At 58.9% G+C, this 11,765-nt stretch overlaps 1 protein-coding gene across 1 annotated transcript; it reads right to left on the reverse strand.

Annotated features, from left to right (window-relative positions):
• Nucleotides 1-357: 357 nt before the first annotated feature.
• TRAF4 (TNF receptor associated factor 4) lies at nucleotides 358-10,947 on the reverse strand. The gene is made up of 7 exons (XM_081314307.1): nucleotides 10,713-10,947; nucleotides 5,329-5,380; nucleotides 4,331-4,435; nucleotides 4,030-4,191; nucleotides 2,935-3,096; nucleotides 2,130-2,285; nucleotides 358-1,666 (listed from the first exon to the last, which is right to left on the reverse strand). The coding sequence occupies exons 1-7, from the start codon at nucleotides 10,853-10,855 to the stop codon at nucleotides 1,034-1,036; spliced, it is 1,413 nt and encodes a 470-aa protein (XP_081170433.1). The 5' UTR covers nucleotides 10,856-10,947; the 3' UTR covers nucleotides 358-1,033.
• Between the last annotated feature and the right edge of the window lie 818 nt (nucleotides 10,948-11,765).

Below are 11,765 nucleotides of genomic sequence, written 5' to 3' on the forward strand. Positions count from 1 at the left end.
CCCTTCCCTTCCCTTCCCTTCCTCCTCCACTCCACACACCCCACTCCCTTCTATCACTGATGATGTTCCCCAGTTGGGCCACGAAACGTCTGCAGGAAAACCACCCAGCCCAGAGAGCACCAAGTACCCCCCACAGTCCTCCTCTTCCTCCTCCTTGTCTACTCCACAAACCTCCATTTCTGGACAAGGTAGACCAGGCAGCTTAGAACCAAATTGGGGTGGGATTTCCTTCCTGCTCCCTCCAAATTCCCAGGAGGAGGATATGGTGTGTGTGTGGGGGGGGGCTAGTCCTGTCCCTCCACCTCTTTCTGGCAGGGGCCTTTGTGCCACAGCTGAGGCCACCCATCAATCAAGCCCCATTAATAAATACAAGAAATGGTTTATTAAAAAGACAGAAAAAAGTAACTCCGAAAAAGGGAGAGAAGAGGCTACAGCTGGTGGGCAGCTCCCCCCACTGGCAAAGGAACCCCCACCGGGCAATAATATGGCTCTTGAGTGCTGGGCAGGGGGAGCTCCACCCCCCCACCGGTCTCTGAACAGGTCCAGGACAGCAGTCCAAATGTGGGCCCTAAAGGAAGAATTGGGGAGCTGGCTTTCACACACACACCAGCTGCTGCACGGAAAGGGGGTGCAGTGCTCATAGGGGCACCCTGCACACATCTGGAAGGCCCTGGTCCGGTCTGCACACAGATACCCCTTGCCCAGCAGACTTCCTGAAGTTGCCCAGCGCACGGCTGGGATTGGCAGACCCCAGAGGGTGCTTGGGGAGAAGGTGGGGGCCCAGAGGCAGCCCAGCTGCTCCTGGGAAGAAAGTGACCCCCCCTCTTCCCCAAGCCAGGCTGGACTCGGGCCCGAACCTGCAGCAATTAGCACCATTTCAAGGAAGGGAGGGGGGGTCAACCCGAAGCAAAGAGGCGGGTCAGAAAAAAAGCAATATCGAAAGCAGAACTGTTCTTCCAAAGTGGGGAAGCCTGGAGATGGGGGGAGGGGCGCTCACCCCCAGCACCCCTCGGTCCCTGGGTCTTCGGCCCCCTCAGGAAATGATCTTGGGGGGGATCTCCACCGAGGCCTTGATGAACATGGCGTTGTCGCGCACGTAGTTGCGCTTCTTGATATCCTCGTGCGAGATAAACTTGGGGTACCCGAAGCCCAGCAGACTCTCGTCCAGGGAGGTGCGCCCCGTGCCCGGCTTCTGGAAGTTTTTCCAGGTGGGGTCCGGCAGGAAGGTCTCGGTGATGTGCTGGGGCTTGGAGAGGGAGGGGTCGCTCTGGTCCAGCAGCGAGAAGGTGACCCGGTAGGCGAAGGGCCACTCCAGCAGGTTGTCGTACTGGCCAGGCAGCACCCGGATGTAGACCGAGAGGTGGCTGCCTTCGCCGCTGCCGTTGCCGTTCAGGAAGGCCGACACCTGCAGCCGGTAGCCGTACCGGTGGGTGTAGAAGGGGGGGCTGAAGGACTCGTAATTGCTCCGCAGCCGGGCCTCCTGCAGCTTCCGGGCATAATCGGTGATCTTCCAGATTAGTACGCCGTCACTGCCCACCGCCAGTTCCTCCACCTCGCGGCGCAGCTCGACCAGCTCCTGGCGCTGCCGGGCCACCAGCGCGCACATCAGGCCCAGGTGCAGCTTGGTGTTCTCATCCAGGTGGCGGCCCAGGGACACTTTGGGGCACTGGGGGAGGAGAGACAGGGCGGCTAGAGGTGGCCGGGTGCGCAGAGACGCAGCACCAGGTTCACCTTGAGGGATCCGGCACTCCTCTGCCTCTGTGCTTTAGCTCGGTGCACGTACAACCGAAGTGGGTGTCCCTGCTCCAAGCCAGACACACTTCCCCTACCCTCTGGTGGCTTGCCAGCCTTAGCCACGGAACCCCCCCCCCCGCCTGCTACTCCAGAGACATGGCACTACAGCGGGCACAGCACAGAGATCGTTTCCACGTCCCGCTCTCCAACGGGAGCAAAGCAGAGCAAGAAGTTGGGGGAATTTGAAATAAAAATGGACTCTGTGCCGAGGTTCATGGCAGCAAGACGGGCCTGCAGCTGGCAGCTAAGGAAGCGGGCAAGGGCAGGCGGGGAGGGGAGGGGGGACCTGGGGTCTTTAGCCATCTCCAGGGAAGGCAGGGAGGGCCGTGGCTTACCCGGTGTTTGCAGCCGGCCTCCTTGAAGGGGCAGAGAGCCAGCGCGGTGGAGCAGCTGTCCTTCAGGTGCCCACTCAGGTCCTCCCGGGCGATGTTGGGGACCCCACACTGATTCGGACAGGGCACGGGGTAGCGGGGGCACTGGTACTCGTGGTTCTGGAGAGGGAGGAAAAGGCACAGTGTGGCGCCTGCCGGATTACAGGCAGTCCTCGGCTTACAACCATTCGTTTTAGTGACGGTGTGAAGTGACAATGGCACCGCCAGAAAGTGACATAGGCCATTTTTCACACGTCTGACTGTTGCGGCACCCCTGTGGTCACATGACCAAAAAAGCAACTGGCATGTGCCTTTCTTCTGTGGTTTAGAGGTAGACTGCCCTTCCGCAGTGAAGCTCTACTCCGCGACTGCTGCTCAGGAGGAGCTACACACACACCCCGAGTATTTGGGGGGAAACCCCTTGACGTCTCAAAGGCCAAGTGGGGATGCAACAGAAGACCCAGCCAGCTCCCCCTTGTCACCCACCCCTCTGCGGCTGCTTGGGGAGGGGCTTATGCAGCAGGATGCAAAGGGATCCTCTCACTCCCTGAGCCCCCCCCAGACATGCCCCCCCAATCTTTTATGTAGCCAGGTTCCTTGGGCCACGAAGGCCCTGCAGTCGGGATCAGGATATTCCCAGAGCCCACCCGTGTGGGGGCTCAGCATGTCATGCGCAGCCCCCCCCCCTTAGCCAAGCAGGGGGCGTCCCTCCCAACGGTTCCCGTCCCCTGAAAGGCCAGTGTGCTCTTTGGGGGCCCCCATGACCCACCTGGATGGTGTCGTAGAGGAACTCCTTGGCACAGTAGCTGCAAGGCTGGGTGCGCTTCGGACACTCGGCCAGCATGTGCTGCGATAGCAGCCGGCGCATCATGCGCGCCCCACACTTGTTCTCACAGTAGGCGCTCTCCTGGGGGCAGACCCCCTGGTGGTTCTGGAAAGGGGGGGGGAGAAATTGGAAAAAGGGAAGAGTGAGCCAGGGGGTCCTACTCCCCAGATCTTCCAAGCCAGGACTTTGGAGGAAAAGCAGGAGGATGGGAGGCCACCAGGAAACGCCCAGGTGGATGGAGAAAGTGGGAGGTGGGAAGTCTATATGAGGCAGACAGGGCCAATTGCTTTTTATGCTTTATTTTATTTTATTTTATTTTATTATTTTATTTTATTTTATTTTATTTTATTATTATTTTATTTTTATTTTATTTTATTATTATTTTATTTTTATTTTATTTTATTATTTTATTTTATTTTATTATTTTATTTTATGTTAGTTATGTTATGATTTTATTTTATTTTTTATTTATTTATTTTATTATATTTTCTTCAATTTCTACAACCGCCTCTCTCAGTCAGTGACTCTGGGCAGCTTACAATTCAGAAAATACACTACGGGAAGTCCTTGACTTACGACAGCTCATTTAGTGACCTTTCACAGTTACAACAGCACTGCAAACTGGGACATTCCACCCTTACGACCCCCGGGGGGGTCACCTGATCAGAATTCAGGCCACTGTCTCCTATCCATGACGGGGGCGTCACGTGAGCTCCCCAGAGGGAGAGGGAGAGAGACGAGGCTGCCCCCTTGAAAGCCCCCCCAGCAGCCATGGAGCACCTCCCACCCCCCCCACAGCCGGGGTGCAAAGGAGGGGGAGACATCCAGGGCAGCCAGCCTGGCCAGTCGCCTCCTGCACAAAGGCTGCCATTGTGGCTCACACCCTCCCCAACACACCTGCAGGCCAGGCGGGGGCCGCCCAACTCGAGGGTTGTTTATTTAAGGCCCCCCCCCCGCTAGAGAGAACGGAGGGCAGTCAGCCCTCCACTGAAGCTCCTCCTGGTCGTCCCCCCCCGTCCTCAGTTGCCCCCCACTCACCTCAAAGGCTTCCCCCGTGAAGTCGGCCCGGCAGAATTCGCACTGGAGGTGCCTCTGGGGACAGTCGTGCTGCAGGTGGGGGGGCAGGTCGCGGCGGCTCAGCTTGGCCCCACAACGGTTGGGGCAGGGCACCACGTTGAAGCTGCAGGTGCCCAGGTGGGCCTGGACCAGAGGGGGGGGGGAGGAGGAGAGGGGGAGAAGGGGGGTCACTCGGAGGCGGGAGGAGGGCCGGCCGGGACCCCCCCTCCCCTTCGCCACCAACCCCCCCCGAGAGCAGGAGGGGGGGCAGCGGGTGGCTCACCTGCAAATGGCGGATGGTCCCGCTCCAGCGACAGCCCTCCTCACTGTGGATGCACCTGATGCTCAGGCTCAGCACCTGGGCCTCCAGGTCGGGGTCCGGGTAAATCTGGGGGGGGAAGGGGGGCTTTCAGGGGGGGCTGGCTCCTTCCTTCCCTCCTTTTTTCTTTCCCTCCTTCCTTCCTTCCCTCCTCCCTCCCTCCCTGTTCTCTCTCTATCCTCCCTCTGTCTTTCTGTTTGTCCTTCCTTCCTTTCTTGGTTTTTTTATTTCTTTCCATCCTTCCTTCCCTTCCTCCCTCCGTCTCCTCCCTCTTCTTCCTCCCTCCCTACTTTCCTTCTTCCCTCTTCCTTTTTTCTTCCCTCCCTCCCTCCTTCTCCTTCCTTCCCTCCGCCCTCTTCTTCCTTCCTTCCCTCCTTCTTCCCTCTCTCCCCATTCCTCCTTTCCTCTGTTCCTTCCTTCCTTCCTTCCTTCCTTCCTTCCTTCCTTCCTTCCTTCCTTCCTTCCTTCCTTCCTTCCCTCCTTCCTTCCTTTTCCTTCTTTCCTTTTCCTTCTTCCCTCTCTCCCTCCCTCCCTTCCTTCCAGCTATTCCTTTGGACACCAAAGCCCATCCAGGTCCAATCCTCACTGGAGTTCAGAGAAGGCCTGGAGGGTCCTGGGAGCACAAGCAAACCCCGTCCCAGCCAGGCAGCCCCTCCCCTCCCCTCCCAGCCCCCTCCCCCGCAGCCACAGCCCCCTCCCCGTTCTCCCTGCCATGGGCAAACAGGGCCTTCCATTCATTCGGCCTGGGCAGGGCATGGATTAACACACACACACACACATACCCGGAGGGAGAGAAAGAGAGGCAGAAGGGGACACTGGGCAGCAGCGGGGAGGAAGTGGGTCAGAAGGTGCCAAGAGGGGCAAAATCACCCCCCCTCCTGCACACACACACACACACACACACACACACACACACAGACACACACACACCCCAGCAGAGCCTTGGCCAGCACCGGGCTCACCTTGGCGTAATCCAGGGGCAGCTGATCCTCGGGACACTTGAAAACGCCTTCGCTGCGGGAGGAAAAAGGAGAGTGAGCGGCCAGGCGGTGGGTAAGACTCGCCTCCAGGACAGCAACCAGGCTGTCCAGTTGGGGCCACAAAGATTTTGCCCACCTTGCCACCCTCCGTGCCGATACCCGCTGGCCCGGGGACAAAGCCGGCCAGCCAACCGCCTCTGTTCCAATGCCCTGGCCTGGAAGCGCTTCACGCCCGCCCTGGTGGGTACAGGGATTACGACACTGAGGACTAGAATGTTTTGCTTTCCCCACCTGTGATTTTTGACTGGGAAATTCCACATTTCTGTGGCTTTTGCGATTGTGTCGGCTTAACTGGGCAGGAAACCCTTTTCTCCGCAGCCACAACCGATGCGCAACTTCCCCCAAGGGGGATCCTGCTGGCTGCTGGCGGATTTTAATGGCTCAGCTGCAAACCAAGGGATCCCCGGCTGCCATTGGCCAAGCCATTTGAGACCCACGGGCCTCCTTGGCTCCGCCTCACCGGACGAAGGCCTGACAACAGCGCAACGGGCAAGACAAAGATTGCTTAACAACAACACAACGGACGGTGGCTCCTTCTGTGCAGCTCAGAATAAACAGACCCAGCTGGGGTTCAGGGGGGGGGGAGATCCGAGCCCAGGACTTGCCATGCCCACCTCCAAGGTGGCCGATGTGCCAAACTCCCTGCCTGCACGGCTGCATTTGCCAGACAAGAGAAAGCTGGTGGTCCTCAATTTACAGCGGTTCATTTAGTGACGATGCTGAAAAAAAGTCGCTTATGATCATTTTTCCCACGATTTTTTGTGTGGTTTTCAACTCCCCAAAATGGCCCAAAGTAAACCATCAGTTGGCTTAACAGCCGTCACAAAGAAGGTTGAAAAATCAGGTCGGTCACGTGGGTGACCCCCTTCATGACTGTCATGGCTTTAGTGGCCAGGCTGCATGACGGTCGTAAGCCAAGGACTATATGTCCTCCGATAAAGTGCCCCTGCATCTGCAGGTTCTAAGAGAAGGCTGCCCCCCCTGGGAAAACCTAGCCACCCCAATTTATTTTTATACGGACAGTCCTCGGACGTACGACCACAAGTGAGCCACAAATTTTTGTAGCTGAGCAAGACAGTTGTTGTGAGTTTTGCCTCATTTTGCGACCTTTCTTACCACCGCCATTAAGCAAATCACGGCAGTTGTTCAGTTAAGAACACGGTTGTCAAGTAGCTTCCCCGTTGACTCTGCTGGTCAGAAGGCCACAAAAAGGCCACGTGACCCCAGCATGCTGTGACCGTCGTAAATACGAGTCAGTTGCCAAGCATCTGAATTTTGACCACGCAGCCATAGGGACGGTGCGATGGTCACTAAGTGGGAGAAACGGTGCTAAGTCACTCTACTCAGTGCCGTTGTACCTTTGAACGGTCACTCAATGAACTGTCATAAGTCAGGGACCGACTGTATGATGTTTGTCCGGAATTCAGGTTGGGTGGCTGTCAGGGGGTCTCAGAGGTGGCTGCCCACCCCGCTCTCTCCTGAAGCCGGCCTGTCCTTCTGCAAAGACCCCCTCCCTCTGCCCCACACGCCCCTCCCCGCCACGCTGCCAGCACAACCTGCCTCTCTCGAGAAGTCAAGCCAAGCGGGCAAAGGTCACTCTGGCGCTGGGTGCCTCACCTTCCATCTGCCAATCAGAATAACAGAGTGGGAAGGGACCTTGGAGGTCTTCTAGTCCAACCCCCTACTCAAGCAGAAAACCCTGCGTACACCATTCCAGACAAATGGCTTTCCAGTCTCTTCTTGAAAACCTCCAGTGTTGGAGCAGCCACAACTTCTGGAGGCAGGGAGTTCCGCTGCTTAATTGTTCTCACTGTCAGGAAGTTTCTCCTTAGTTCCAGGTTGCTTCTCTCCGTGATCGGTTTCAATCCTGGCAAGAAGGATGCCCAATTCACTCCGCTCCACGGCTCCTGGCAGGTACCCCAATTTCCTTTCTGGGTCCCCCCACCCAGAGCCCTCTGCTTGGCAGGGGGATCCTCCTTAATCAGGGGAAGTGGCATCGGAGGGGGGGGGCTGGCAGCCTAGGCACAAAGCCGCCCAGGAAGATGGGCATTTATGCCACCTGCCAGGAAGTTATGGAGGGGCGCCAAGGCAGCTGGACTGGGTGGGACCCGCAAGGAAGGAGCCTGGGGGAGGGGGAGGGAACTTGGCACCTGGCCAGGAGAAGGCACATGGCAAGGAGCCCACCTGTTCAGCAGATGCCAGCCAGCCCTGCCTGGTTGGCCCTCTGCCCCAGCTCAGGCTGCCAGCCCCCATTCCATCTGCCACCTTGGACGGTTGTGAAGCCCAGGGGTCGCCAGCCAACTCCCCTGGCCCAGCTCCCAGCTGGTGGGGCAGGGGCCAAGCGGCCCCCTCCTCTTCCTCCGGCAGCTGGGGACACAGCCAGCTCAGCGAGAAAGGCCTGCGGGCACCAGCCCACTTCCTCATCTTCGGGGTCTAAGCCCGCCAGCCCAGCACTGGAAGTGATGTACAGAAAATACACAACTTGCAAAGTGTTTGTTTCGTGGCCATTTAAACCAGAGGTCTTCCAACTTGGCCCTTTGATGACTTGTGGACTTCAACTCCCAGAATTCCTCAGCCAGGCACCTGGCTGAGGAATTCTGGGAGTTGAAGTCCACAAGTCATCAAAGGGCCAAGTTGGAAGACCCCTGATTTAAATTTACAACGGTACTAGCGAAAAAAGGACTCGTGGCCGTGTTTCGCACTTACGACCCTTGCTGTGTCCCCATGGCTACGAGATCCACATTCAGACGCCCGGCCACTGGTTCCTGGGGTCATGTGATCCCTTTTGGTGACCCTCTGACAAGCGAAGCCAATGGGGGGGAGCCAGATTAACTTAAGGACTGTGTGACTCGCTTAACAATTGCACTGATTCGCTTAACAACTGTGGCCAGGAAGGTCACAAAACGAGGCAGAACTCACTTAAGCAATGGAAATGTTGTGGCCGTAAGGCTGGGAAGGCATTCTTCTCTTTAGTTATTCAGGGCCTGGGGCTTCCTGACCCACCGGCCCGTGGACTTCTGGGGCTTCCCCTTTTGGGGTAGCGTGAACCCACAGGAAGCGCAAGGGTTAAAGAGCAGGGGGGGCTGCCAATCCCCCCACCAGGAGGGGCTGCAACCAATTAATCCCATAAACTCCTCGGCCGGAGAATGTGCTGAGACAGCAGTAACAGCAGCCCTGGCGATGGGGGCTGGGGGCGAGAGAAAGAGGAATCCCACCCCTCCCTCACTTCTGGGATCCAGGCCGGGCTGGGGGGGCTTCATTCCCACAGCCCCCCCCCTTCATGGACGGATGGCCTGCAAGCAGCTTCGCCCGAAGCCCTGGGGGAAATGTGCAGGCAAACAAACCCTAAGCCTTGGTTGGGGCTGGAGAGACCCCCCCTCCCCTAAATCCCTCCAGGCACATTCCTGGAATCAAAGGCTCTGCTGCTTCCAACTGGGGCAGGGCAAGCGGGGGGGGGGGTTGCACAGCCCCGATCCAAGAGGGGGCTTCAAAGCTGCTCCCCCAGTCCAGAGAAAAAAACCCAGTCTTTGAGGTTGGCAAACAGCCATTATATGACCGCCCCCCCACTCCTTCCGGGTTTGTCTTTGTCTCCACACCATTGAAGGAGACCCTCTTCATCCCACCCACCATGGGGACACCCCCTCCAGGCTAGGAAAACAGCAGCCCTCGCAGCCCCCTCCCCAAACCCATAAAGGCAACTTTTTCAAATGGGGCAAGCACGGGGGAAGCCCGGCCTTCAAACCCAATCATCCAATTTGGGAAGGGTCTCCTCAATCGGCCGCCAGCCCAAGCAGGAACAAAGCTACCGGGGCTATCCAGATAGTCCAGATACCTGCGGTGTGTCTATGTACGTTTGGGGCTCCTGCATGCACGCACACACACACACACACACACACACACACACGCACACGTAACAACAACAACAAACAACAACTAAAGGACGGGATTCTACCTTGCAAAGCTTATGGCGGTTTTTCAGAGCAAAACAACACTCGGAGGCAGAATTTCCCTGGAGGAGTTTTCTGCCTCACAAGCACACAGGGCTCCCGAGATGGAAAAGGGGGCCAACCAGATGTGCCCCCCCACATCCCAAAGATAGCCAGGAACACTTTCACACAGACCCCAGACCCTTGCAAGAATCTGCGTTCTCTGCATCTGCCCCCCTTCTTGTTTTCTTGGACTTGCCGAGAGACGGTGGTCTCGCTGGCTGATGCGGACTTTGTCCAGAACTGGACATCCGTTTGTCCGGAATGGGACCGAGGTGTGTCCAACTTTGGGAAGTTGAAGACTTGTAGACTTCAACCCCCAGAATCCCCCAGCGAAGAAGACGACCGAGAGGAATTCTGGGAGTTGAAGTCCACAAGTCTTCAACTTCTCAAGATTGGACATCCCTGATGTAGAGTCTCCTGCTGGGGGGGGGGGGCGGGGTTGGACTAGAAGACCTCCCGGGTCCCTCCCAACTCTGTTATTCTGCACACCCACCGGAGCTAGAGAACAAAAGGATCCCCTGGGAGTAAACCTGGCAGTCCCTTAAACAGAGGCTTCCTCCCGTTCCTTTTTCTTGGGTGTTTTTGAGGACTTCCTTGTCCAGCCACTGCCCTGCACCTCTCCTGGTGGTCTCCCATCCCGGGGGCAGCCAAGGACGGCCCCGCTCGCTTCCCGAAACCAGCGAAAGTCGGCGAGGTTCTGGCCAGGCCAGCTCAGCCCCTTTCGGGGTGAAACTCCGCTTCCCGCCCCCTCCGGCTCTCCGGGGACGCCAACCGGCGGCTCTCTCAGCCCCCCCCCCGCACCTCCGGAATAACCCCCCACCCCAGAAGAGAGAAGGAACCAGACAGGCAGCATTGCTGGGTGGGTGGAGGGCGAATTCCTCCCTGCGATCCTGCCCTCCCGGCCCGAACTTTGCTCGGCGGAGCTCTGCAAACACGGGCGAGGGGGAGGGGGGGGCAGGCCGTTTCCCGGCCAGCGGGCACCAAACAGGGCAGGGTTCAAGGGGGGGGGAAGGGTTGCCTTGCGTGGGAAAGGCCGGCGGGGTCCCCGCGCTGAGACCCCCTCGGGAACGCGCGGGGTCCGTCCGATCAGGCCAAGAGGAGGCGACGGCCCCCCCCGCCCCGAGGCAGCCCCCTCCCCCGAGAGGCAGGGGAGGGGGCGAGGAGCAAGCCAGCTTCCCCGCCCCGCTGGCCAGCCCGGGCTGGGGTCTCCGGCGGGGCAGCGCGGGGAGCCCTCTGCACGTGCCCAGGGGAAGCCCGGGCCCGGGCGTGGGGTGGGGGGCGTGGGGGGGGGCTGGGGGTCCCGGGGCGCCCACCGACCTGAGGAACTCCTGGAGACAGGTGTCGCAGAAGCGGTGGCCGCAGGTGGAGACGCGCACCGGCTCCCGCATGGCCTTGGCGCAGAGCGGGCACAGCAGCCGCCGCTTCGGCTTCTCCAGGAACTTGTAGTCGAAGCCCGGCATGGCTCCGGCTGACCCCCCGGCCCCGCCGCCCCCCGCCCGGCGCCCCCGAGCTCCGCGCTCGCCGCTATTGTGTGCGCCGCGGGTCGGGCTGCTGGAGGGGCGGGGGGGCGGGGCCAAGGCCGGCCTGGCCCCGCCCCTCCCCGCCCCCTCTCTCGCCCCCACCCCCGCCCGCCAGGCTCCGCCGCCTGCCAACTGGAAAGGCGCCCGCGGGCGCCGCCGCTGCCGTTGCTTCTGCCCGGGCTGCTTCGGGATGCCCGCGTGGAGCCTCCCGATGCGCTGGCAGTCCCACCTGTGATGTGAGGTGTTCTCACGAGTGAATCGTTAAAGGAGCTTCCAAGCAAAAAGCATCACGCAGAGATGCAATCATATTAGCTTTATTCATGATAGATCAAAGAGAAAGAAATACTTGGCATGAAAGCATTCATGCCTGCATGTGAGAGAGAAATAAAAGAAAAGAAAACAAGCTAGCATTACATGACTAAACTAGAGGTTAGGAGTAGAGGTAGAACTAAGAACTGGAGAACAGAACAAAGAGCAGCCCCTCGTGCAGAGGTATTTATGGGGGGTCTTGGCCCCTCCTTGACCATAAAACTCTCTCGCCAATGGGGCTGTGGGTCTGGGACCCTTGGCTCATCAGTGGAGGCAAAGAAGCCTCTTTGCCTCCATCTGATGACCCTTTTGGGGAACTGCCAATGGCTGGCACTAAACATCTAACATGTGAAGCCAAGCTCCCAAAGGGGGTGGGGGGTGGGAGTCGAACCGGAGAGAGACCCCTCCCCTTACCTTCCCCGCTGCGCCCGAGGCTCGCGTGGAACCTCTCTGTGCGGTGGCAGCCTACCTGTCAATTGCCATTCAGCCTCCGGACGCCTGGAAACGCGGCCCGGCTCGAAACAAGCCTCGCCTCCCAAAA

Source organism: Vipera berus (genome assembly GCF_964194415.1).
Source record: "Vipera berus genome assembly, chromosome: 1".
Lineage (NCBI taxonomy): Eukaryota > Metazoa > Chordata > Lepidosauria > Squamata > Viperidae > Vipera > Vipera berus.